At 36.3% G+C, this 23,174-nt stretch overlaps 2 protein-coding genes across 2 annotated transcripts; both read left to right on the top strand.

Annotated features, from left to right (window-relative positions):
* The first annotated feature begins 387 nt into the window (after positions 1–387).
* LOC141708396 (uncharacterized) lies at positions 388–2,952 on the top strand. The gene is made up of 4 exons (XM_074512009.1): positions 388–505; positions 605–682; positions 946–1,497; positions 1,762–2,952. Exons 1-4 carry the CDS (start codon positions 476–478, stop codon positions 2,827–2,829), a joined length of 1,728 nt encoding a protein of 575 aa, XP_074368110.1. The 5' UTR covers positions 388–475; the 3' UTR covers positions 2,830–2,952.
* Positions 2,953–3,302: 350 nt separating this feature from the next.
* LOC141708395 (isoamylase 1, chloroplastic) lies at positions 3,303–22,898 on the top strand. The gene is made up of 18 exons (XM_074512008.1): positions 3,303–3,790; positions 3,910–4,104; positions 4,222–4,314; positions 4,421–4,573; positions 5,417–5,508; positions 6,909–7,050; positions 7,127–7,234; positions 7,485–7,570; positions 7,808–7,879; positions 7,974–8,100; positions 8,336–8,422; positions 9,003–9,095; positions 9,318–9,476; positions 11,278–11,361; positions 12,505–12,585; positions 12,674–12,756; positions 12,848–12,965; positions 22,357–22,898. Exons 1-18 carry the CDS (start codon positions 3,413–3,415, stop codon positions 22,612–22,614), a joined length of 2,409 nt encoding a protein of 802 aa, XP_074368109.1. The 5' UTR covers positions 3,303–3,412; the 3' UTR covers positions 22,615–22,898.
* Positions 22,899–23,174: the final 276 nt, after the last annotated feature.

Here is a 23,174-nt window from a genome sequence, read left to right as displayed (position 1 = left end):
GTTAGGGACAAATTCTGAGCGATTAGTTTTCAATACTTATAATTAACATGCACAAAAATCTTGGTCACCCAAAATTATTCAACTCATAAAAGTTCATTTATTAAGAAATAAAATAATGATAAGTAATCACGTCATGTTGTGTTCTATATGACATGGAACATAACATAAATTTTGAAAAATTTGCTGGCAGCTCATCATTGGAGTATTTTTCAATCTCTAGAACGTTTGTTTTTTTGCCCTTATATGCCGGATATCAGTAAGAAAATAAGAAATTAGAATCACGTCAAAAGTATATTTACCGAAAATTGGTTAATAAACAATTTTATTTCGTCGAAATTAATAAAACTAATAAGACCAAAATTGAGGGTTTTGAAGCGGGCTGGAACAATTTGAAAGGGCTTTGCAGTCAGTCGGCCCGTTTCAGTTCAATATAAACCATAAGTTGGTTGTACCAGTACCTGGACCTCCTCCTTGAATGAGGATGGCTCATGCTTTTGTGGATATGGTAAGTGTCTACTCACCTTGTTTTTTTAATTGTCTAATACTTACATTATACATACATTTATACCCAACCATTCTTCATGTTCTCTTAACTTTGTTGCAGAGCTTTGGTCTTAATTTTTACAATGCTTTGGGTTTTAAACCAGCTAACAGAGGGTCCAGGGTTTGTACTAATTGCCAGGTATTGTTTTTTTTTTTTTAAATTTCCAGCTATTTTTTAATTTCCAAATTAGAACGGTTGATGATTAATATTCTTCAAAGCGGTATCTCCCTCTCTCCCTTTACGGAACTTAGGCAGGTGATTGAGCGTGTTTAAATAGTGAAAAAAAGGATTCTTGATAATAGTTGCTAAAGGCCCTTGTAGTAGTCATTTGTTGAATAAAGATTATTGATAATGATATTGACAAAATGAGCTATTTTTGTATTTTGGTCCAATTTTTTTAGGAAAGAATTGTTGGTGTGGATGCATATAACAAGTACAACGATAAAAATCTCATTGAAAATGTTGAAAAGGGTGATACTGCAATTCCTGATTGTGAAGCTGGGAAGAAACACAGTGTCCCTCCTCTTGTTGGTGCGTTAAAAGCTTCAGCAGAACAAAATGCGGCCAGGTTTCACTTCCCAGGGCACAATGAAGGACGAGCTGCGCCGTTGTCATTAGTTGAACTAATTGGCCTAAGATCTTTCCGTCATGATTTACCCGAGCTTCCGGAGCTTGATAACCTCTTTTCTCCGGAGGGGCCTATTTTGGAGGCACAGAGAGAAGCTTCAAAATTGTTTGGAGCTTTAGAGACATGGTTTCTTGTTGGGGGCTCTACATGTGGAGTTCAAGCGGCTATTATGGCTACCTGTTCACCAGGAGACACACTTATCCTGCCTCGTAATTCACATGCTTCAGCTACTTCTGCTATGGTTTTATCTGGTGCTGTTCCTAAGTACATCATCCCCCATTATGATTTTAGCTGGGACATTGCTGGAGGGACCAGTGTAGCACAGGCAAGTGTGCCGTAACTTTTTATTAAGTAAGCTCATTGTTCTTTGTACTGGTTCTCTTATTAGGGTATGTCAAAGTTGAACATGGAATCTGGTTTGCATATATTTGACTTTTACATTTATCACCTATAGTGAAGTAGGAGTCATCGTAGTATATGGTATTGAATTCTTAACATCTACAGATGAGCACATGTAGAGTGTATTAAACGTTTCATTTACACTTTCAAGTTTCTTTGAGATGTATTTTATAGTTTGAAATGTATGCAGGTTGATAAGGCAATGAAGGAATTGGAAGCAGAAGGACGAAAAGCAGCAGCAGTTTTTGTTACTAACCCTACATACCATGGTATCTGCAGCAGTCTGGATAAGATATCCATGCTCTGTCATTCTCACAATATCCCTTTGATTGTTGATGAGGCCCATGGTGCCCACTTTGGCTTTCATCCGGAACTGCCATCTTCATCGCTTTGTCAAGGGGCTGATCTAGTTGTTCAGTCCACTCACAAAGTATTGTGCTCTTTGACACAGTCATCGATGTTACACATGTCAGGAAATATTGTGGATCGAGAAAAAATCAGCAGATGTCTTCAGACACTTCAAAGCAGCAGTCCAAGTTATCTGCTTCTATCTTCGTTAGATGCTGCTAGGGCACAAATAAGTGACAATCAAAATACTATCTTCAACGAAGCTGTGAAACTGGCTTTTGATGCAAAAACACTGATCCAAGAAATTCCTGGAATCTCAGTACTTGATTTTCAGGCATTTTCTAGTTTTTCTGCTATAGATCCATTGCGAATTACTGTTGGTGTGTGGGAGCTCGGTGTTTCAGGTTTTGAAGCTGATGATATGTTGTTCAAGGAATATGGCGTTGTTTCAGAACTGGTTGGATTGCGATCTATAACCTTTGTGATCACATTAGGAACTTGTAGAGAACATGTTCAGAGGCTAGTGTTAGGATTAAAGCATCTTTCAGAAATTTTCTATCCAACTCAGGGCAGCAGAAAGGAAGAGAGACTGGATGATATCCAGAAATTGACGTGTTCCTTTGAAGATATACGGATAGGGTTAAGCCCACGAGAAGCCTTCTTTGCAAAGAAAAGGAGAGTGCATTTTGCAAAAAGTATTGGGGAGGTATGCGGAGAGTTGATATGTCCTTATCCACCAGGGATACCGGTGATGATCCCTGGTGAGATTATCACAGAAAGTTCCTTGGACTATCTACTGGAGGTAAAGAAGAAAGGTGGTGTCATTAGTGGAGCTGTTGATCCTCTACTGGCTTCTATTGTTGTATGTGAATGGCAAAGTAAATTGCAGCTAGCTAGTGTGCAGCAGTAAAGATTTTGTAGGGATAGTAATATACTACTGGTCTGCTACTAGTTCTCAGTGTAATCTAAAGTCTGTATGAATGAATGGAATGTACTTGGTAAATATATCCTTCCCAATTTAAATTTGCTGGCTGTTTGGGCTGAATGTGGTAGATAATAAAAATAAATTATGCAGACATTTTCATTTAAGATAATAATAATAATGGCGGCATTTAATAATGAAAAATATTATTACTAAGAACACAGGCAGGGTGAATAAAACACAGGATTTGAACAAATTGATTGCTATATCGATTAGGAATTAATTGATAAATTTAGAAAAAAAATTGAATATATTTTTAATAATATTCAATATATTAAACTTAGTTATATTAAAATTTACTTTTAGAAAATTTATAACAATCAATGGAATTTATTATTACAAATTAAAAATTGGGATATTTAAAATAAAAAATAGCTATTTTTCTGTGAAATGAAAAAATAGCTATATTTAGAACACGCACATGGGGGATAGAGAAGAAAGGGAGAAATAAGAGTGGTGTGCCACCAGAGCAAACCGGGGAGTGAAGATTCCGGCACCTGGGTAGTGAAAGATGCTACTTGTACTACAGTCCCCCTCCTTTCTCTTTAATCCTACTAACACTACTAAATTGCTCAACATCAATCCTACTAGTTTCCATTCCCATGTGAATCTCAAACCGCCACCAACGATGGACCAGAACAATGTGAACACCAAGAAGATGTTAATTGTTGGTTACGCCGCCAGTACTGACGATCCCCTCAGCTCAGGCGTAGCGGTGGAGGAGAAAACGAAGACGACGAAGGTTTCTCCCCAAATACAAGTATCCCAGGGCTATCCCACTCCTTTTGGTGCCACTCCTCGTGATGGTGGTATCAATTTCTCCATTTCTTCGACCAATTCTTCTTCCGCCTTTCTTTGCTTATTCAACTCTCCCAATGATTTGTACCAGGTCTCTCTCTCTCTCTACCTCTCTCTCTCTCTCGCTCTCTCTCTCTCTCTCCGCGCACTTAATTAGTTATTATTTAAGATTATGAATATTAAGTATTCGTTTATTTTTTCTTTCTTCAGAAGAATGTGAGTCAGCAGATCTCGCTGGACCCGCTTACCAATAAGACTGGAAATGTTTGGCATATCTTTCTCCGTGGAAATGCTGATTTTGATTTTAACGGAATGTTATATGCCTACAAATTTGATGGTATCTTTTCACCTCAGCAAGGACACTACTTTGATTCCTCCAAGCTTTTGCTTGATCCCTACTGTAAAGTTCGTCTCTCTCTCTCTCCCTCCCTCCCTACCTCCCCCCTCTCTCTCCCCCTCCCTCCCTCCCCACATCCCTATCTATTTATCTCTCCTACTGCTTATACTCGTTGCTGCCTTCAGGCTGTTGCAAGCAGAGGTGAGTTTGGTGTTTTGGGACCTGGAGATGACTGCTGGACCCAAATGGCTTGTCAGATACCTTCTGCTGATGATGAGGCATGAGCCTTCTTATACACATCACTATCTCTCTCTTATATATACTGATCAATTGTTGCTTATTATCTGTAACTGCTGGCATAATTCTTTATAATCATTGTTACAGTTTGACTGGGAAGGAGATTTACCATTGAAACTTCAACAAAAAGATCTTGTAATTTACGAAATGCATGTTCGTGGATTTACCAAGCACGAATCAAGTAACACAAAATATCCTGGTTCATACCTTGGGGTAGTTGAGAAGCTTGATCATCTAAAGGTCTGTAAAATCTATGTATAACTGATTCTTTACTTGCATGTCATTCTTTTGAGCAAGGCTTATCTGTATCAAGTTTAGTACAAGTTAGTCCCAAATGTTGGTAAGTTTGAAACCTCACAAAAAAAGTCTTCCGCCTATTTACTTTGATTTCTTATTTTTAAGTTTACTCTGCCATTGCACTGATACCTGATGCTTGAGTAGGCCTGCTGATATCACATAAGATTAGAAACTGTACTTAAAGATTCCAGTCATACCCCGTTAACTTCTATTTCATGATTGTATACGTTATCACTGTGCTTATATTTTCTTGATTGAAACAGAGTAATTGTGGCTGTGCTTGGTGCATAACTTCACAGCGTCTTTCCAAAACTTGTAAATTTTACTTCGAAGCCTGTAGTTTGCTAGATAGTCATGAGGGTCGTTATCTTGCATATAGATAAGGCTTAAGACATTACAACTAAAAATTACATGGAAATAATACCACTTTACAGCAGGAGATTATGACGATATTCCTGCATGAATTGCTTAAAGAACTTTTTAGTTTGTAGAATGTAGCATCATCGTAGAGTGCAACAACAATCGATACATTTTGAATTTGTGAAGAATCTACTCATATGTAAGTACTTATATAGAACTATGTTATATACACATCGTGTTTGTGACCATATGATGTCATGCACCATCATAAGTTTATAATGAATGCCAAGGAGGTACCTGTTCTGATCTAAAGGCAGCTTTTGTTGTAATTTACCAATGTACAATCAATTTTGTAACCTGCTTAAAACAATTTAGCTAGCATTATGCTAACCATGAATTTTCTTTATCGTATTGTTTATCATTCAGGAACTTGGTGTCAATTGTATAGAGTTAATGCCATCTCAGGAGTTCAATGAGCTTGAGTACTATAGCTACAATTCTGTTTTGGGCGATTACAAGTACATATATACCGACTTCCTTATTAATGTATTTTTCATATCTGACCATGTATATTTTTCAATGTGATTGGACTCTACCCTACATACAATTAGTAGGGTTATACATTAATTTTTCATTATATACAAAGGTTAAACTTTCCTAGGCTGAACTAATAAGGTTGGGTCACTGTAGAGCCCCTATGCTGAATAACCTGATCCATGTGCACCACTACCTTCCACTTTTGAAAATCCAGGTGGAACAATTTGCTTGTCAAATAGCCAAACATAGAACTTGAACTTCAGGCGGAAGTTTGGTAAACCTCTTCTTGTTCTGATGTTGGACAAGTGAAAAACTAATATTATGGAGGTCATCACCAACATCACTATTCCGGAGCATATTGAGGTTGAAATGAAGACGGTTTAGAAGTATTCCAGCACATTCAGTGTAGTTTGTTGAAACATAACCTACTGTGTTGTTGAAGAAACCAAGTCACTAGTTGAGTACGTTTGAAGTATCGTAAGGAAACATATTGTTCTTGAAGTTCCTAAAGTTGAAATTATGAACAATGAACAAAAAGGTGCAAGTGTATAAGATGTAAAAATGGTTTAGCCAATGAAATAGAACACGTAGTTGAAGTTTTACTTTGCTGTTGAGCACATTGATTTCATTGGTTTAGCCAATGAAAGTGTTATTTGAACTTTATTGATTATTAGATTATCGAATTGAGTTTTTTCTTTTATTGCAATCCCTTCATTTTCTCGTTGATGCGGTTGGGAAACTCTAGGGGAGTGGCTTTTTTGCGGTTGAAGAATCGTAGCTTTTATATTGGGCGGCTAGGCCGCGTACCCTCTGCGATTAATCAGCCTTCATTGTTTTCTTTCTTAACTCTTATCCTACATCAATGGGGGAAGGGAATGAACAAATCATAGTAAAAATAATTATTGTAATTATTATTTTTAGGATATTTATCGTTTTTAAACAATTATTGACTTTTGAACGTTTTTGCTTGGAGCTGTATCTAAGTTTACGTCAAGATGCAGTTTTGTGTAACCTTTATTGTTTGGAAAATGGCAAGTGGGAAGCAAAAATGTAGCAACATCAGAAGACTATTAAAACTTGGAACCACAAGAATTATATAGAACTATTGTAAACCTTCACTTTTGAAGTCTATAATATGTCATCACGAATCATTGATATTTTACAAATTCAAAATGTTCCTCAAAGAGTTTCAATGCTCTATTTTGCATCCACTTCTCCTTTTCAACTCCACATATAATTCATAATGCATATCTGATGAATGTTTGTATCTACTTTATTTTTAACCTAATTAGCATAGTGCAAGATAGTTTGTAGTTTCATGTTATGTTATCATTGTCTTTCGTACATATATTTCTAAAAATCTTTTATATTGCTTATCCAGGATGAACTTTTGGGGTTATTCGACTGTTAATTACTTCTCACCAATGGCAAGGTACTCAGCAGCCGGTGTTCACAATTTTGGCCTTGGTGCAATAAATGAATTCAAGCATCTTGTCAGAGAAGCACATAAAAGGGGGATTGAGGTTACTGCTTGTTTCAGGATGCTTAGGATTTCTTCTAGTACAGGGTATTCCAAGTCTTTAGAATCTATTTGTACAGGTGCTGATGGATGTTGTTTTCAATCACACTGCTGAAGGAAATGAGAACGGTCCCATATTGTCATTTAGAGGTGTCGACAACAGTGTATATTATATGCTTGCACCTAAGGTATAGCTGCTCGTGATATAATGTTTTCCATATGCAACGCTATATAGAATGAAGTACTTGTTTTTCATTGCTGAAATTCATTTCAGAACTTCTGCTTTGTTTGGTTTTCATGCCTTTTTAGTGTTTTTATATTTAACCAGAAAACATAACTGTACCTTTTGGAATATAAAGCTAGGAATCACAGTAATATTGCACTTTTTCATCCAAAAATTAATAATGTTTTAACCAATTCTACTTGATTAATTGACAGGGAGAGTTCTATAACTATTCAGGTTGTGGAAACACCATTAATTGCAACCATCCTATTGTGCGACAATTTATATTGGATTGTTTGAGGTACCATCTACTCCCTCCCCCTCTCTCTCTCTCCCTCCCTCCCTCTCTCTCTCTCTCTCTCTCCCTCTCTCTCTCCCTCTCTCTCTCCCTCTCTCTCTCCCTCTCTCTCTCTCTCTCCCTCCCTCCCTCCCTCCATCACCCTAGTGTTTGTAATAAGGAAAGTCCCAATAAGTTGGTTTTACTGAAATGATACTATGCATAAATTGATCTGCAATTTGACCTTTCAAGTTTCATCAGGTATTGGGTAATGGAAGTTCATGTGGATGGATTTCGCTTTGACCTTGCGTCCATCATGACAAGGGGTAGCAGGTTATTTGGCTTTATATTTCTGTCAGATTATTTTAGTAAATAGACATCAAAGACTCATATTAACTTCGTTTTTTTTTTCATTTGGGATCCGAAGCATCTGTGATGCTATAAATATATATGGAGATCAATCGGAAGATGACAAACTGACAACTGGCTCTCCTCTCAGCAACCCACCACTGATTGATTTGATAAGCAATGACCCAATACTTCGTGGAGTCAAGGTATATTCCATAGGCCCATGAACCATATCAGGAGGCATGATAAGGTTCAATTTTTTATACCAATGATGTAGCTGTACTATCTTTGAGCTTGAACCTGTAGTCATTTCTTCTGAACACTACTATCATCATCATAGTCTTTCTTTTTTATGAAGATATCTTTCCCTTGCATTTTTCTTTTGCTAGCAAGAGGAGGGTATAGGTATCTTATTAACTTGTCTCTGTGCCTGTTAAATAGCTTATTGCCGAAGCATGGGATTGTGGTGGCCTTTATCAAGTTGGAATATTTCCTCATTGGGGAATCTGGTCAGAATGGAATGGAAAGGTAAGTTCAGAGGCCCTAATTTGGTTTGTCATCTTCTGGAGTCTGTTTTCATGAAAAGAGAGAACTGAAGGTTATAGCAGTGGTGGAGTACAAGGTCGAATTCTAAATGTCTTTTCACTCTTCCTATTTCCTACTCTCTGCTCCTAAAACAAGTGCACTTTTTGAATAGCCCCAAAGCCTTTTACGTTGTATTGGTGCTGAGCTAGATTGTGTCAGTTTTCCTGTCTGCACAAGGCTTAAAAGGAACTTGGCCTATTCAGCCAGGAAGCTTATTAAATTTCCCTAGTTTGAAGTTTTCCTTGTTTCACTCCTTTCGACATTGACTTCACACCTCTCTGAAATTGTCATCTTGCTGAAGACATGTGATATTATTAATTTTTTAACCAGGAACTCCCGCGGCCAAATATTAAATAAAAGTTTTTTTGAATCGGAATATATGTTCCTTTATTTATATAAGTTGGGGAAGATTATATCAAGTAGGAATCATTTCAGTTATTATATATGTGGTAGTTTTGCAATGTATTTCTTTTTTTTCCTCTATTAAGTAATCCTGCGCACACACATACACGTCAAAATGTAGTATCGCGACACCATACGCCAGTTCATCAAGGGAACTGATGGATTTTCTGGAGCATTTGCTGAGTGCCTTTGTGGAAGCCCTAATTTGTATCAGGTACTTCTTCTCCTGGATTATGTTTTACTATTTTTTCAATATTGGTGATAAATGATAATGCTCCCATAATACTATATTGAATACAAATTGATGATTGGCCTTATTAATTGTAACAATGCTTTATTTCTTTGATACTGGAATTTCTCAGATTTCTTGTGTAAACGTTTGTAAAGTGTATTTACATTATTAGTCTTATTGCCACTTCTTATTCTCTGTATCCAGGTATCTGGAAGGAAACCCTGGCACAGTATAAATTTTATTTGTGCTCATGATGGTTTTACTTTGGCTGATCTTGTCACATACAATGACAAACATAATTTGGCAAATGGGGAAGACAACAATGATGGGGAAAATCATAATAATAGTTGGAACTGTGGGCAGGTAAATATTTGTATTTTTGAAAGATGTAGTGTTCTGCTCCCTATTAATTTGTTCAATCTTGTAGTTTTGTGTCAAATAGGCTAGGCCCATTTGGCCCATCCGAAACCAAAAAACCCAACTTGGCCTCCTACTCAGAAGTTCTCGGGAATAGGCCTCCTACTCCATAACTTTTGACCGGCTCTTGGTCAGACATGCCAGCTACCCTTGTCTCAGCTCAGACACCACTTAGTACTAACAAAGGTCAGACTCCCCACTTGACACAAACAGCTGCAAGTCAAATTACTTCCCCTGCGTGGGCATCCAAGACGTGGACTCACATGCCTCAACCCCTATAAATACCCCCTTAAAAAACAAGTGTTTGATTTACTCGTACTCTCACTATATTGATAATAAGGCTATGCCTACTGTCTAATTTCTTTCTCTAGAACAATATTCGGTGGCATACCCACTCTTACACCGGAGGTGTCCCTGGAGATCCAGTCTCCAATGGCCTTTAGTTTCAGATACCCAAGTCCAGCCCAAGCACATAAAAGCCCGATTTATCCTAATAAGGAGAGGGAAAGTAACACCTGAAGGCCCCAAGATGTACTAATACCATATGCAGTCTTTCCTAGTTTTCCTATGTTTTCTTCACGACACACATTCTGAACAGAATTGAATTACTATTGTGTTATATTATCAACCTGTTGTCATCTTTTACTTAGCTCTGAAGGTTAGACGTATATGTAATTTTCCAGTCTAAGATAGTTTTTAATTTGATTGATAGATCCATCATCCATGTCTCAAGCACTATGATTCGTATCTGCCGTAAAAGATCTGGTCCACTTCATCATTACAAGCTAGTTTTGCTCAAGTAACTAATTAACTTTCACTTAACGCTCCTTTCCAACCAAGGATTAAAAAGTTGAGTATAGAGTAGCTGGAAAATGAAGTCTGTTGTTAAGTAGACCTAAAAGTTGATAGATACATTAAGCATATTTAATAATACTAAATTGATATACATGTATTAATTCATACAAGATTTTCAACGGCACCTCAAAACTTACTTTTATATACAAATACGAGAATTATTTGCACACCGTTGTTTAGACTGTCCCATTGAATGGGACAGAAGTCATAATTATGAACATACTTTCAAATATTCCAACAAGCCATTATTGTGGCTGAGGACAAATTTGTTTTTTATTCGTTGTGTTGTACCGCATCATAGTATGACTTGTAGCTCGTCTGCTCAATGTTCAGTGCTCAGTGATCTTTATTATACTTTTATAGAAGTTAAGATATAATTTGGTTTATTTTGACACCCAATTCAAATACTTACACCACCCAGTTTTCACTTTTCACCACAGGTCGATCACTAATTTCTTAAAACAATTGTTTTCTTTCCAAAATATTAAAGATGATACTAATAAAAAACTGGCTTCGTCACAGACTGTGGCACATGTCGCTCTATAAGCGCATACACATTCTAGAATCTCTGATACTTGGCTACATACATAAATGATTTCGTGTGTCTGGAATGGATAATTTGCGAGCCTCCCTGCGAAGAAATTGAGAAAACGATTTAGCAAAAAAATAAAAAAGGAAATTGTAAAAACAGCACATTAGAAACCTTTTTGTTTGTCTCATAGTTCCATGTTAGCATATATAACCAATCATGTTAGAATTTATTTATATTCATGATTCCTAAATTATTAGATATATACACATAATAATATTTTGATATTTGCACTCTCAAAAAAAAATATTTTGATATTTGGCTACACACCTAAATTATTTTCTTTTGTCAATGGCTAACTAGGAAGGAGAATTTGCAAGCATCTCTGTGAAGAGATTGAGAAAACGGCAAATGAGAAACTTGTTTCTTTGTCTCATAGTTTCCCAAGTAAGATTTTTTTGTTTTGTCATTTCAGTTGTGTTCTACTGCATCATAATAGTTTTGTATGCTCAGTGTTCAGAGTTAGAGGTGGAAGGGATTTTGGCTCCGAGTGAGCCAGAATTCTGTTAAAATCAATAATTAAAAATTTAATAAAGACCTATATTTTAGTTTTAATATCAAAATAATTTTAAAAGTCAAATGAATTTTATAAATAAATATAACTGAATGTAATAATAGAAAGTTGAATCATAAATTTAAATAAATAAATATAGAACAAAAATGAATTAATATAATAAATTAACGTAAATATATATCCTCTAGAAATGTTCTCAGTCTCTATTATATTGTGCTTTTCTTCTGGCTAGGTTTAACACTAAAAAGCCAGGCTGCAATAAAATTACATAAGTTGGGCCCATAAAATAAAATTTTAAGAATAATTCTCAAAACTGGGGCTATGCCATGGCATGTCCTGGTAATAGTATGCCAACACTCCTGTTCAGAGTGACAAAGGAGTAGTTGTACAATGCTTTAGGCATGAAATGAAAAGGCGAGAAAAATTGGGGACAATAAAAGAGTATAGTTGTACAAATAAGTTTAGGTTGTGATAGGTCTGGTTTCATGCTTAATTAAAGCTGGATCAGAATCACTTGTGTATCCTTGCCACCTCACTTCAACTTTGTTTTGGTACTTGTAAGTTCTAATAAATGTATAATCTAAATATAAATCAGTTCAAACCCTCATATTTGTCACAGTAACTGTGATCAATGTGCTCTAACTAGCACAAATTGAAGGGGCGTTGCATTCTAGTCATGATTGTATTCAGGAATAAAACAAAAGCAATTTTAACAATTGTAGTACTATATATTGTGCAGTTTTTTAGGGGATATGATTTTCGATGCCGTGAAGGTTTAAACACAGTCTGGTCCCAAGGATCACGAATATGTACCAAATGTATCGTGAGGATTCAGCATTCTGTAGTCCACTTAAAATAAAAAGATAGTCAAGCACTCTCAGATTTCTCTTTGCGTGATACATAAACTTAGAAACTTTAAATCAGATGTATACGCGAGTATGATATATTCATCTTTTTTTTGCTTTTCACCCTTTGCTGTTATATTTTCTTGTTTAACTTGTATCCTTATCTGGCAGGGAGTCCCCATGATACATATGGGAGATGAATACGGTCATACGAAAGGAGGGAACAACAATACATATAGCCATGATAACTATGTGATATAATACTTATGAACATACTCTAGTTTTGTGAATACGCGCACAGCAGGTCATATTTGATTATTAACTGCATCATTGGGTGCAGATAAATTACTTCCGTTGGGATAAGAAGGATGAATCCTCATCTGACTTCTTTAGATTTTGCTGCCTTCTGACAAAGTTTCGTCAGTGAGTTTCTATATCCTAATTGAAAACTATTGCTATCGCTTTCTTTGCGGCAAGTATATGAGAGATCATTTTCTTTTCTTTTCTTTTGCAGGGGATGTGAATCACTTGGTTTAAGTGACTTTCCAACAGCAGAGAGATTACAGTGGCATGGTCATGCCCCTGGGATACCCGATTGGTCTGATACTAGCCGATTTGTAGCCTTTTCATTAGTATGTATCTAACTGAATATTTTTTTTTGTATTTAGTCTCCTCTTTGTCCTACTTTCCCAATCAAATTTTGGATGTCTGGGATTTCAGGTTGGATTTAGTTGGTTCATAAATTATAGTGGGGGATATTGGGAGGGGAGGGGTGGGGTGGGACAATGTAATTATGTATGTGGTGTGTGCTCAGATTATTGCAGAGATTGCATGGTTGTTTAAACATTAGGGGTGTTCGTAAGACACCTTAATTCCAAAGGCGAGTTTACGGGAATAAGGATCATCACTCTTATGGCTAATCCTAATAAGCTCACTCCTTCCTCTCCTTTTCTTCTTCTCGTAATTCTTTCGGTTCTTTTAAAACAAAAAATAATGATTTTCTTTATGCGGTAGATTATCATCATAAAGATAGTAAAATCCCTGAACTTCTTTTATTGAATCCATATAAGACCTTTACAAAAAAACAAAATATTGTCTCTCGTGTTGTAAAGTAGGTTCTATCATCTCATAAGGCTATGGAGACTAGAGAGCTCGTATTGGCTTCGAAGTTAGAACAAGTCCCTATCCCGTCTGGTGAAGCTGAATAGGTTCTATCATCCCAATCCAGCTAGGAAAATCATTGCCAACTGAATAGCAAATGAATGGGTACACTCATTTTCATTTTGGAGCAGTGCAAATGGCATTAACACTCCATGGAAGAAAATGCTTGCCCGTAGTGGCAAGAATGACACTTTTGGACACTCGTTTTCAGCAATTTTCCCATGATGTATTGCAACTGTTCAAACAACAGTCAACGTTGGTACCGTGTTTGTGAAGCTATTTCCAAACTTCAACATGAGGCTTGACGACCTTCTTATCTACAACAATCTCAAAGTTCAGTTGCAGATTGTTGGAGCACCTCAAGTGACAGGAACTTCACTCTTCACTTTTAGATGGCCTATCAGGTCCAAAATCATTTATTCGACCTCAATCTTCCCATAGACACATACGAGGCTTTATTTCTGGAAATAGATGCTCATTCCAGCTCATCTTGCATTCACGTGCCAAAGCAAATTTCTAAAGATGAACTTGTCAAACTTCTTCCTAACTCATGGGTAACACATTATAAAAAAAATCTAGAGAGACAATCAGCCCATTCATTCAGTAAAATCATCATTCTTCAGGAAAAGAGATGGTGCCGCAGAAATCGTTTTTAAAAAAGATGATTCTTCATCTTCTTAGGATACATCCATTTTCTCTTCGGAGATAAACATGATTGAAAAAATTCCTTTAAACGTTCCTATTCATTCTTTTGACTCTAATGGAAAACCCATCTACGCCTTTAGCCAAGATGGTAATGTCTTTTGGGGAATATGCAATTGTGAAGCATGTCTGAAAGAACAGTGGAAAGATGAAGACGATTATCCACCCAGAAGTAAAAAGAAGTTTATACAAAAAGAGTTTACAGGAACGCTACGAAAAGGGAGATAAAGGGAGATCCAGAAGTTGGGGGAAGCATCCGGAAAATTTGATTTTTACGTTCTTTATTCCAAGAAACCAGAAGAATGCAATATGATGCAACCAACCTCGTATAATGAAGACTTTCCTCCTTTAGAGTTTGATCATGACAAGGCTTCTCATGCATGGAAAATCAAAAGTCCAACAACTAAGAATCCAGATGGGTCAAGTAAGCAAATCCCCCCGCAGAGACAACTTTAAATTGGCCTCTGAGAATACTGTGGCTCAAAGTAGGGTTTTGAAACAGATAATGGTGACTCAGCAAACGATAGCCAAGAAACTTGATCATGGCCTGTCATCAATCTCAAGCGCCACTGGGAAAATACAAATCAAGATTGATACCCTTCATCATGAGCTTATGCAGCTGTTTTCCTTAACTCATCTCAGTTAAATTTGAAAGCCTAACTTCATTTGATTCAAACCCAAAAGTCGTACACTGGCATGATGATGCACCATCATTTTTATCATATTTACCACCTTTGCCAAATTATTTACAACCCCTTTCTACCTTTTCACCCTATAATCACAATCCATTCAACAGTGCAACTTTTTTACCTATAAAGCAACATGAAGCACCACAGTCACCAAAGAGAAAATCACAGGAATCTCCTCCAAAGAAACAACCTCGATCGTCTTCCTAGTTAATGATGGAAAATCCAATTTTATCTTTTCTAACTAAGATTACTACTCAAACCCAATCACGAGAAAAACACGCTTTTTATGGCAAATCTGTAATGAGGATTCAGATAGTGATAGCATGTCACTACAAATTCTCATGGCAGATCCACCAATAGATGAGCCTGCGGTAGAAGATGAAGATACTTATAACCAAGGACACCATAAGTCTGAACAACCAAGTCCTTTTCAGAATGACCCTGCAAAAGGATTTTCATTTGACAACATCTCACCTTCAAAGTGGAGAGATAGAATTTATGAAATACATGCTTGGTGTACATCTGAATTATTCCAGCCTGAAGCTACTATGCCATCAGTTGCAGATAAATTTGTGGCTAAATTTCATGGCAGGCTAAGAAAATGGTGGATTACTCCTAGAACTTACATACAACTGATAATCAAACAAAGTATAAATGTGAATGCTTTGATTATGCACGTACATCATGAGTTTTAGGAGCATGGGATCATTATACAAATCAGGCCGTGAGGAATACTTGAGCATGAGATGCTGCTTTTATAAAAAAAAGTATCAGGAAACCCACTATGGAAGGATGTCCAAAAGGTTATATGCTATAAATGGCATCGATGATGTTAATCTAAAATAGACTTCCTAAATTCCCTTCCGGAACCTTTAGGGAATGAAACATCCAGGCTTCTACAGATTAAGAACCTTCCTATCAACAGTACTTGGAGAATTGTGTCAGAATGTTTTGTTAGCTCTGGAAAAGTTATGTAATCAGAAGAAGTTTCTCAAACAGATTGAAGAACAAAGTAAAAACCTTGGTTCAGCTTGTGATCGAAATGAACTGTAGATCAAATGTGGCAAAAGCAGTTCTTGTGGATGTCAAAAGAAAAATGACAAATTTTTGACGTACAAGAAGAAGGGAGGGAAAAAACTATTTTTCCAAAAAGAAGAAATGGAAATTTCTAAGGAAGAAAAAAGGAAACACCAAGTTCTCCAGGTGTTACGTATGCAGAAAGAAAGAACACTTTGTGAAGGAATGCCCAAACAAAGAGAAGAGTGCCAAATTTATCGAAATTTTTTCTCAAGTGGAAGACATTGAAGACGATGATTTGGAACCTCTATTTTCTCTAGATGAAGAACCATGACTAGACACCATCTGTGTGGCTCTAGGAGCAGATCTTTCTGACTCAATGGAAGAATCTGATGATGATATAGTCTTATTTGATGATATATATTCTCTAACACCTAAAGAGAGTTTCTTATGTCAACCATCTCCATCGGCCAACATACACATTTTCTCATGAAAATGGGATAAGCCGAATCCATTTATAGCATTTTTCGATACAGGAGCTATCTCCTCCATCATGAAGCGAGACATTTGCAAAATAATATTGGAATAAGTGCTACAGATCTTTTCATGCAGCTAATGGAGATAACTTTGCGATTATCCTTATAAGCAAATCTATTAACATCCAACTTTTTCCGGGATATGTGATAAAACATCACGTTTATGGTTCAGAATTACCTAGAAAAAATCTATTAATCGGGTTTGACATCTTGCACAATCTGAAGAGGGTATCATGGAGCAAAGAAGGCTTAAAACATAAGAATCATTTGTTGCCCTGGAAAAAGACTTACACCTATATCCTGTAGAGATCTTAATTACACTCAAGGAAGATATAACCAAAACTTCATGTACAGAAACTCATACAGAATGCCTTAAAAAATGTTTTCACCCACTTTGGAAAAATCCGGAATTCTTTGTTCATCTGCCATTCAAAAAAGAATGAAGACATTAATCCAAAGTGGGTGAGAACATTTTTCCAAAAAATTCCAAAGAATTTTTTTCCAAATATTTTTCCGGAATTTTTCCAAAGAATTCCAGATTTTTCCAAAGTGGGTGAGAACATTTTTGAAGGAATTCTGTATGAGTTTCTGCACATGAAGTTTTGACTATATCTTCATTAAGTGTAATTAAGATCTCTGCAGTATATAAGTGTAGAGTCTTTATCCAAGGCAACAAATGATTCTTGTGTTCTAAGCCTTCTTTGCTCTATGATACCCTCTTCAGATTGTGCAAGATGTCAAACCCGATTAGTAGACCTTTTCCAGGTAATTCTGAACCATAAGTTTGATGTTTTATGATAAATCCCAGAAAAAATTGGATGTTAATAGGTTTGCTTATCAGGGTAATCGCAAAGTTATATCCATTAGCTGCACAAAAAGATCTATAGCACTTATTCCAATATTCTTTTGGCAAAATGTCTGGCTTCATGATAGAGGAGGTAGCTCCTGTATCGAAAAATGCTATAACTGGAATTGGCTTATCCCATTTTATCGGGAAGATGTGTATCTTGGCTGATGTAGATGGTTGGCATAAGAAACTCTCTTCAGGTGTGAGAGTATATATATATATCATCAAATAAGACCACATCATCATCAAATTCTTCCGTTGAATCAGAAAGATCTGCTCCTAGAGCCGTAATGGTGTCTGGTCCTGGTCATCTTCAATGTCTTCCACTTGAGAATTTTTTTCGATAAGTTTAGCGCTCTTCTCTTTGTTTGGGCATTCGTGCGCAAAGTGTCTTTTTTTTTTCTGCATACATCACCTGGAGGACTTGTGTTTCTTTTTTTCTTCCTTAGAAATTTTCATTTCTTCTTTTTGGAAAAATAGTTTTTTCCTCCCTTCTTGTACTTCGAAAATTTGTCCTTTTTCTTTTGACATCCACAAGAATTGCTTTTGCCACATTTAATCTGTAGTTCATTTCGATCACAAGCTGAACCAAGGTTTTCACTTTGTTCTTCAATCTGTTTGAGAAATTTCTTCTGATTACGTAACTTTTCCAGAGCTAACAAAACATTCTGATACAATTCTTCAAGTGAAGTACTGTTGATAGTGTTGAGAATTGGCTAAGTCGAGAATCGGGATTTGTCTAAACAATCAGGATATGATCAACTGCTGTGATATGATTATCCGTTGGAAGTTTCATTATCATCCGTTGACAATCTTCAGTCATCCGTTGATATATATAAATGATTATCCGTTGAAGCTACAATATATATCCGTTGATCAGGCTATCCGTTGAGAATGACTTGGATGATAAGTCGGGACTGCGAGATAAATTAGAAGGTGCTGTTTTATAGGATCGTAATTGATTTAGATATGTATAAAAAGTGTTAGAATTATATTGTAACATATGTTGTAATTGATAGATGGTTGATTGTAGCTATGTAGTATATAAACACAGAATAGGCTATCACATAATGTGTGGAACTCGAGTATTCGCATAACTTAGAAGCTCTTAAGAATATTGTTATTGAGAGAGTTTTGTAACAGTTTATTGAAGATCAATATAAACTGTTATTTGATTCATCTGTTCTTACTTTACTTTCATAATACTTCATTTTGTTTAGTAATTGTATCCAACCCCCCTTAAACAATTACTATACTGGGCAACAGATAAGAAGGTTCTTAATCTGTAGGAGCCTCGATGTTTCATTTCCTAAAGGTTCCGGAAGGGAATTTAGGAATGTCTGCTTTAGATTAACAGCATCGATGCCATTTATAGCATAGAACCTTTTGGACATCCTTTCATAATGGGTTTCCGGATCCATTCTTTTATAAAAGCAGCATCTTCTGCTCAATTATTCCTCACGGACTGATTTGTATAATGATCCCATGCTCCTAAAAACTCATGATGTACCTGCATAATCAAAGCATCCACATTTGAATTTTGTTTGATTATCAGTTGTCTGTAAGTTCCAAGAGCAATCCACCATTTCCTTAGCCTGCCACAAATTTATCTGCAACTGATGGCATAGTAGCTCCAGGATGGAGTAATTTAGATGTACACCAAACATGCATTTCATAAACTCTATCTCTCCACTTTGAAGGTGAGATGTTAAATAAAAACCCCTTTGCTGGGTCATTCTGAAAATGACTTGGTTGTTCAGGCTCATGGTGTCCTTGGGTATAAGTATCTTCATCTTCTACCGTAGGCTCAGTTGCTGGTGGATCTGTCATGAGAATTTCTAGTGACATGCTATCACTATCTGAATCCTCTTCACATATTTGCCATAGAAAAGCTTGTTTTTCTCGTGATTGGGTTTGAGTAGCCATCTTAGTTAGAAAAGATGAAATTAGATTTTCCACCATCAACTGGGAAGGTGACCGAGGTTGTTCCTTTGGAGGAGATTCCTGTGATTTTCTCTTTGATGACTGTGGTGCTTCATGTTGCTTTATGGGTAAAAAAGCTGCACTATTGAATGAATTGTGATCATAGGGTGAAAGGTAGAAAGATGTTATGAATAATTTGGTAAAGGTGGTAAATATGATGAAAATGATGGTGCGTCGTCATAGCCAGTGTACGACTTTTGGGTTTGAGTCAAATAAAGTTGGGATTTCAAAGCTTTTAACTCTGCCTCCTTTTTATTTAACAGAGATGAGTTAAGGGAAACAGTTGTGGTTAACTGCATAAGCTCATGATGAAGGGCATCAATCTTGATTTGTATTTGCCCTGTGGCGCTTGAGATTCATGACAAGCCATGATCAAGTTTTTTGGCTATCGTTTGCTGAGTCACCATTACCTGTTTCAAAACCCTACTTTGAGCCACAACATTTTCAGATGGCCAATTTAAAGTTGCCTCTGGGGGGATTTGCTTACTTGACCCATGTGGATTCTTAATTGTTGGACTTTTGATTTTCCATGCATGAGAAGCCTGTTATGATCAAACTCTAAAGGAGGAAAGTCTTCATCATACGAGGTTGGTTGCATCATATTGCATTCTTCTGGTTTCTTGGAATAAAGGACGTAAAAAATCAAATTTTCCGGATGCTTCTCCTAACAGTCCAACTTCGGGATCTCCCTTTTCGTAGCGTTCCGGTAAACTCTTTTGTATAGACTTCTTTCTACTTTTTATGGGTGGATAATCGTCTTCATCTTCCCACTGTTCTTTAAGGTATGCTTCACAATTGTATATTCCCCAGAAGACATGACCATCTTGGCTAAAGGTGTAGATGGGTTTTCCATCAGAGTCAAAAGAATGAATAGGAATGTTTAAAAGAATTTCTTTAATCATGGTTGTCTCTGAAGAGAAAATGAATGTATCCTCTGAAGGTGGATTATCATCTTTTTTGAAAACGATTTTTACAACACCATCTCTTTTCCTGAAAAATGATGATTTTAACTGAATGAATGGGCTAATTGTCTCTCTGGATTTTTCATAATGTGTTAGCCATGAGTCAGGAAGAAGTTTGACAAGTTCATCTTTAGAAATTTGCTTTGGCACGTGAATGCAAGATGAGCTGGACTGAGCATCTATTTCCATAAATAAAGCCTCGTTTGTATTTCTGGGAAGACTGAGGTCAAATGAATGATTTTGGACCCAATCAGCCATTTGATAGTGAAGAGTGGCTAGATAAGTTCTTGTCACTTTAGGTGCTCCAATAATCTACAATTGAACTTTAAGATTGTTGTAGATAAGAGGGTCGTCTAGCCTCATGTTGAAGTTTGTAAATAGCGTCTAGAACACGGTTCCAGCGTTGAGTGTTGTTTGAACAGTTGCAATACATGCATGGGCATATTGCTGAAAACGAGTGTCCAGAAGTGTCATTCTTGCCACTAGGGGCAATCCTTTTCTTCCATGGAGTGTTAATGTCATTCGAACTGCTCCAAAATGAAAATGAGTGTACCCATTCATTTGTCATTGAGTTGGAAATGATTCTCCTAGATGAATTGGGATGACCTGTTCAACTTCCGGATATGGACTTGTTCTAACTTCGAAGCCAATACGAGCTCTCTAGCCTCCATTGCCTTATGAGATTATAGAACCTGTTTATAACACGAGAGACGGCATTTTGTTTTTTTGTAAAGGTTCTATATAGATTCAATAAAGGAAGTTCAGTAATAGGGATTTTACAATCTTCATGATGATAATCTACCGCATAAAGAAAATCATTATTTTTTGTTTTAAAAGAACCGAAAGAATTACGAGAAGAAGAAAATAAGAGGAAGGAGTGAGCTTATTAGGATTAGCCATAGGAGTGATGATCCTTATTCCTGTAAACTCGCCTTTGGAATTAAGGTGTCTTACGAACACATCGAGTGTTTAAACAAATATGAAATCTCTGCGATAATCTGAGCATATACCCATCGCCGCACCGTCATAGCAGCTTATAGGGCCACAACTCAAGATTATAACAGCCATTTCATAATATGTTTTTAGTTATTAGATTTCTGGTGTGAGAGGATCCCCTATCGAGGCAACCACAGAGCATACTCTCTTTAGACCATCATAAGTAAGTCATCGTAAGACCGTCGGTTTGTTGGGAGGAATAAGGGGAGGAGGTTTAAGCTTTCATGGCTCTGATACCAAGATTACAATTTACTAAGAAAGGTGCAACCACTAAGAAGGTTACGAGAAATATAAGACGGAAAAGATTATGAGAAAGATAGAATAAATATAAGAACACACTGAAATTTATTGTTTAGAATAGAATAAATGTTTTAAACTTGGATGACTTAAACCAATACAAAGGAATCCTATTTATAGTAGTCTTGGAGGGAACAACTTGATATAATGAAATCTTACAAGTCAATCAGGTTACGTGTAATGATATCTTATCGTCGCAAGATAATAATATCTCTTTCCATTTAATATAAACCACACCTTTTATTTTACAAATACACGGCACACTTTAATTTAATAAATAGCACACACTATATTTTGATACACCGCACACTTTAGTTTACGAGCATAATAATTAATTTAAATTCTCTTCTTCACCTTTCCCTTACACCTCCAAAATTTTTCAATTTTCATTTCATCTGTTTCCATAATTTACCTGTTTCCATAATTTAACTATACAAAGTTTTCCCCCGGCCTCTCTTGTTAGATGTGTGTTTGAGCTAAATCATAAGTATGACCTTTTAGGCAATTTCTACTAGAAGGGAAAATAAATATTAATTATATGCATGCAAAAAATTGTAACTTGACTTATTGTAAACAATTCCCCGATAGTAATTAACTATGAAATTCTTATTGAAATATTCTTTGTGTAAATCATAAAGCTGAATGGAACAATAATATCTGTTATCATTCCATGAACAGGGATGCCTTTTCTGAAGGTTATATACTCAGGGTCTTCTTATTGTTACCAAATGAGTTTTAACCTACTCCTACATTTTACTTGTTTGTTTTAACCAACTCAGTCTTCTTGGTAAACTTAATATTTTAAAGTAACCTCCATGTATTATGAAATGCAGAAGGATACATTGAAGGGAGAGTTGTATGTTGCCTTCAACACAAGTCATTTACCTGTCACTGCTATGTTGCCTGAACGGCCTGGTTTTATTTGGAAACCTTTGGTGGATACCAGCAAGCCTGCACCATTTGATTTCTTTTCTGATGACCTTTTGGATAGGGAGGTAGCGATCAAGCAGTATTCGCATTTCCTAGAAGCCAATCTGTATCCTATGCTTAGTTACTCATCAGTTATTCTATTACTTTCGCCTGATGGTTGAGATAAAAAGTTGGTAAATGTGAGAAAACATACTAATCCTTACTAATAATAGACACTGCGACTACAAATCTATAGTAAATGTATATAACAGCCCGGAGATTCAATTGAGCAGATAATGTAACTGCAGTATCTCTTTAGAATTCAGAGCGCAATTAGTACTGACAAGGTTGATTCGGAGTCCCATTAATGGAAGATCTCTCTCTTGTGCGGAAAAGGAAATTCCGAGGCTGAGCTGCTTAAGATAAAGATATATCATTGTAATTTCAAGCACTTAATTGACAAGTAGATGTGTGTGTGTTCGGTGGTTATTGTTTCTTGAGTAAGTGATGAATTCAAGGTTATTAACCAAAGCGTTTGCAACCCATTATATTAAAAACAAAACCTACAAAATGCTATCTGTACCGGTGTATAAGTGAAAAAATGACAAAAATAGCTGATTTTTGAAAAAATTTAACAAAAATAGCCATTCTGAAAAAAGTGGTCAATTTTGGCCGATTGAATACTCCACTGTCAGTTGGGTATCCCAATTTGTATAAGATACTCCACTGGTAGTTGGGTATT

The sequence above is a fragment of the Apium graveolens genome, chromosome 2 (genome assembly GCF_009905375.1).
Source record: "Apium graveolens cultivar Ventura chromosome 2, ASM990537v1, whole genome shotgun sequence".
In the NCBI taxonomy this organism is placed as follows: domain Eukaryota; kingdom Viridiplantae; phylum Streptophyta; class Magnoliopsida; order Apiales; family Apiaceae; genus Apium; species Apium graveolens.
Note: the sequence above shows the minus strand (reverse complement) of the source record. Positions and strands in the feature narration are given on the sequence as shown.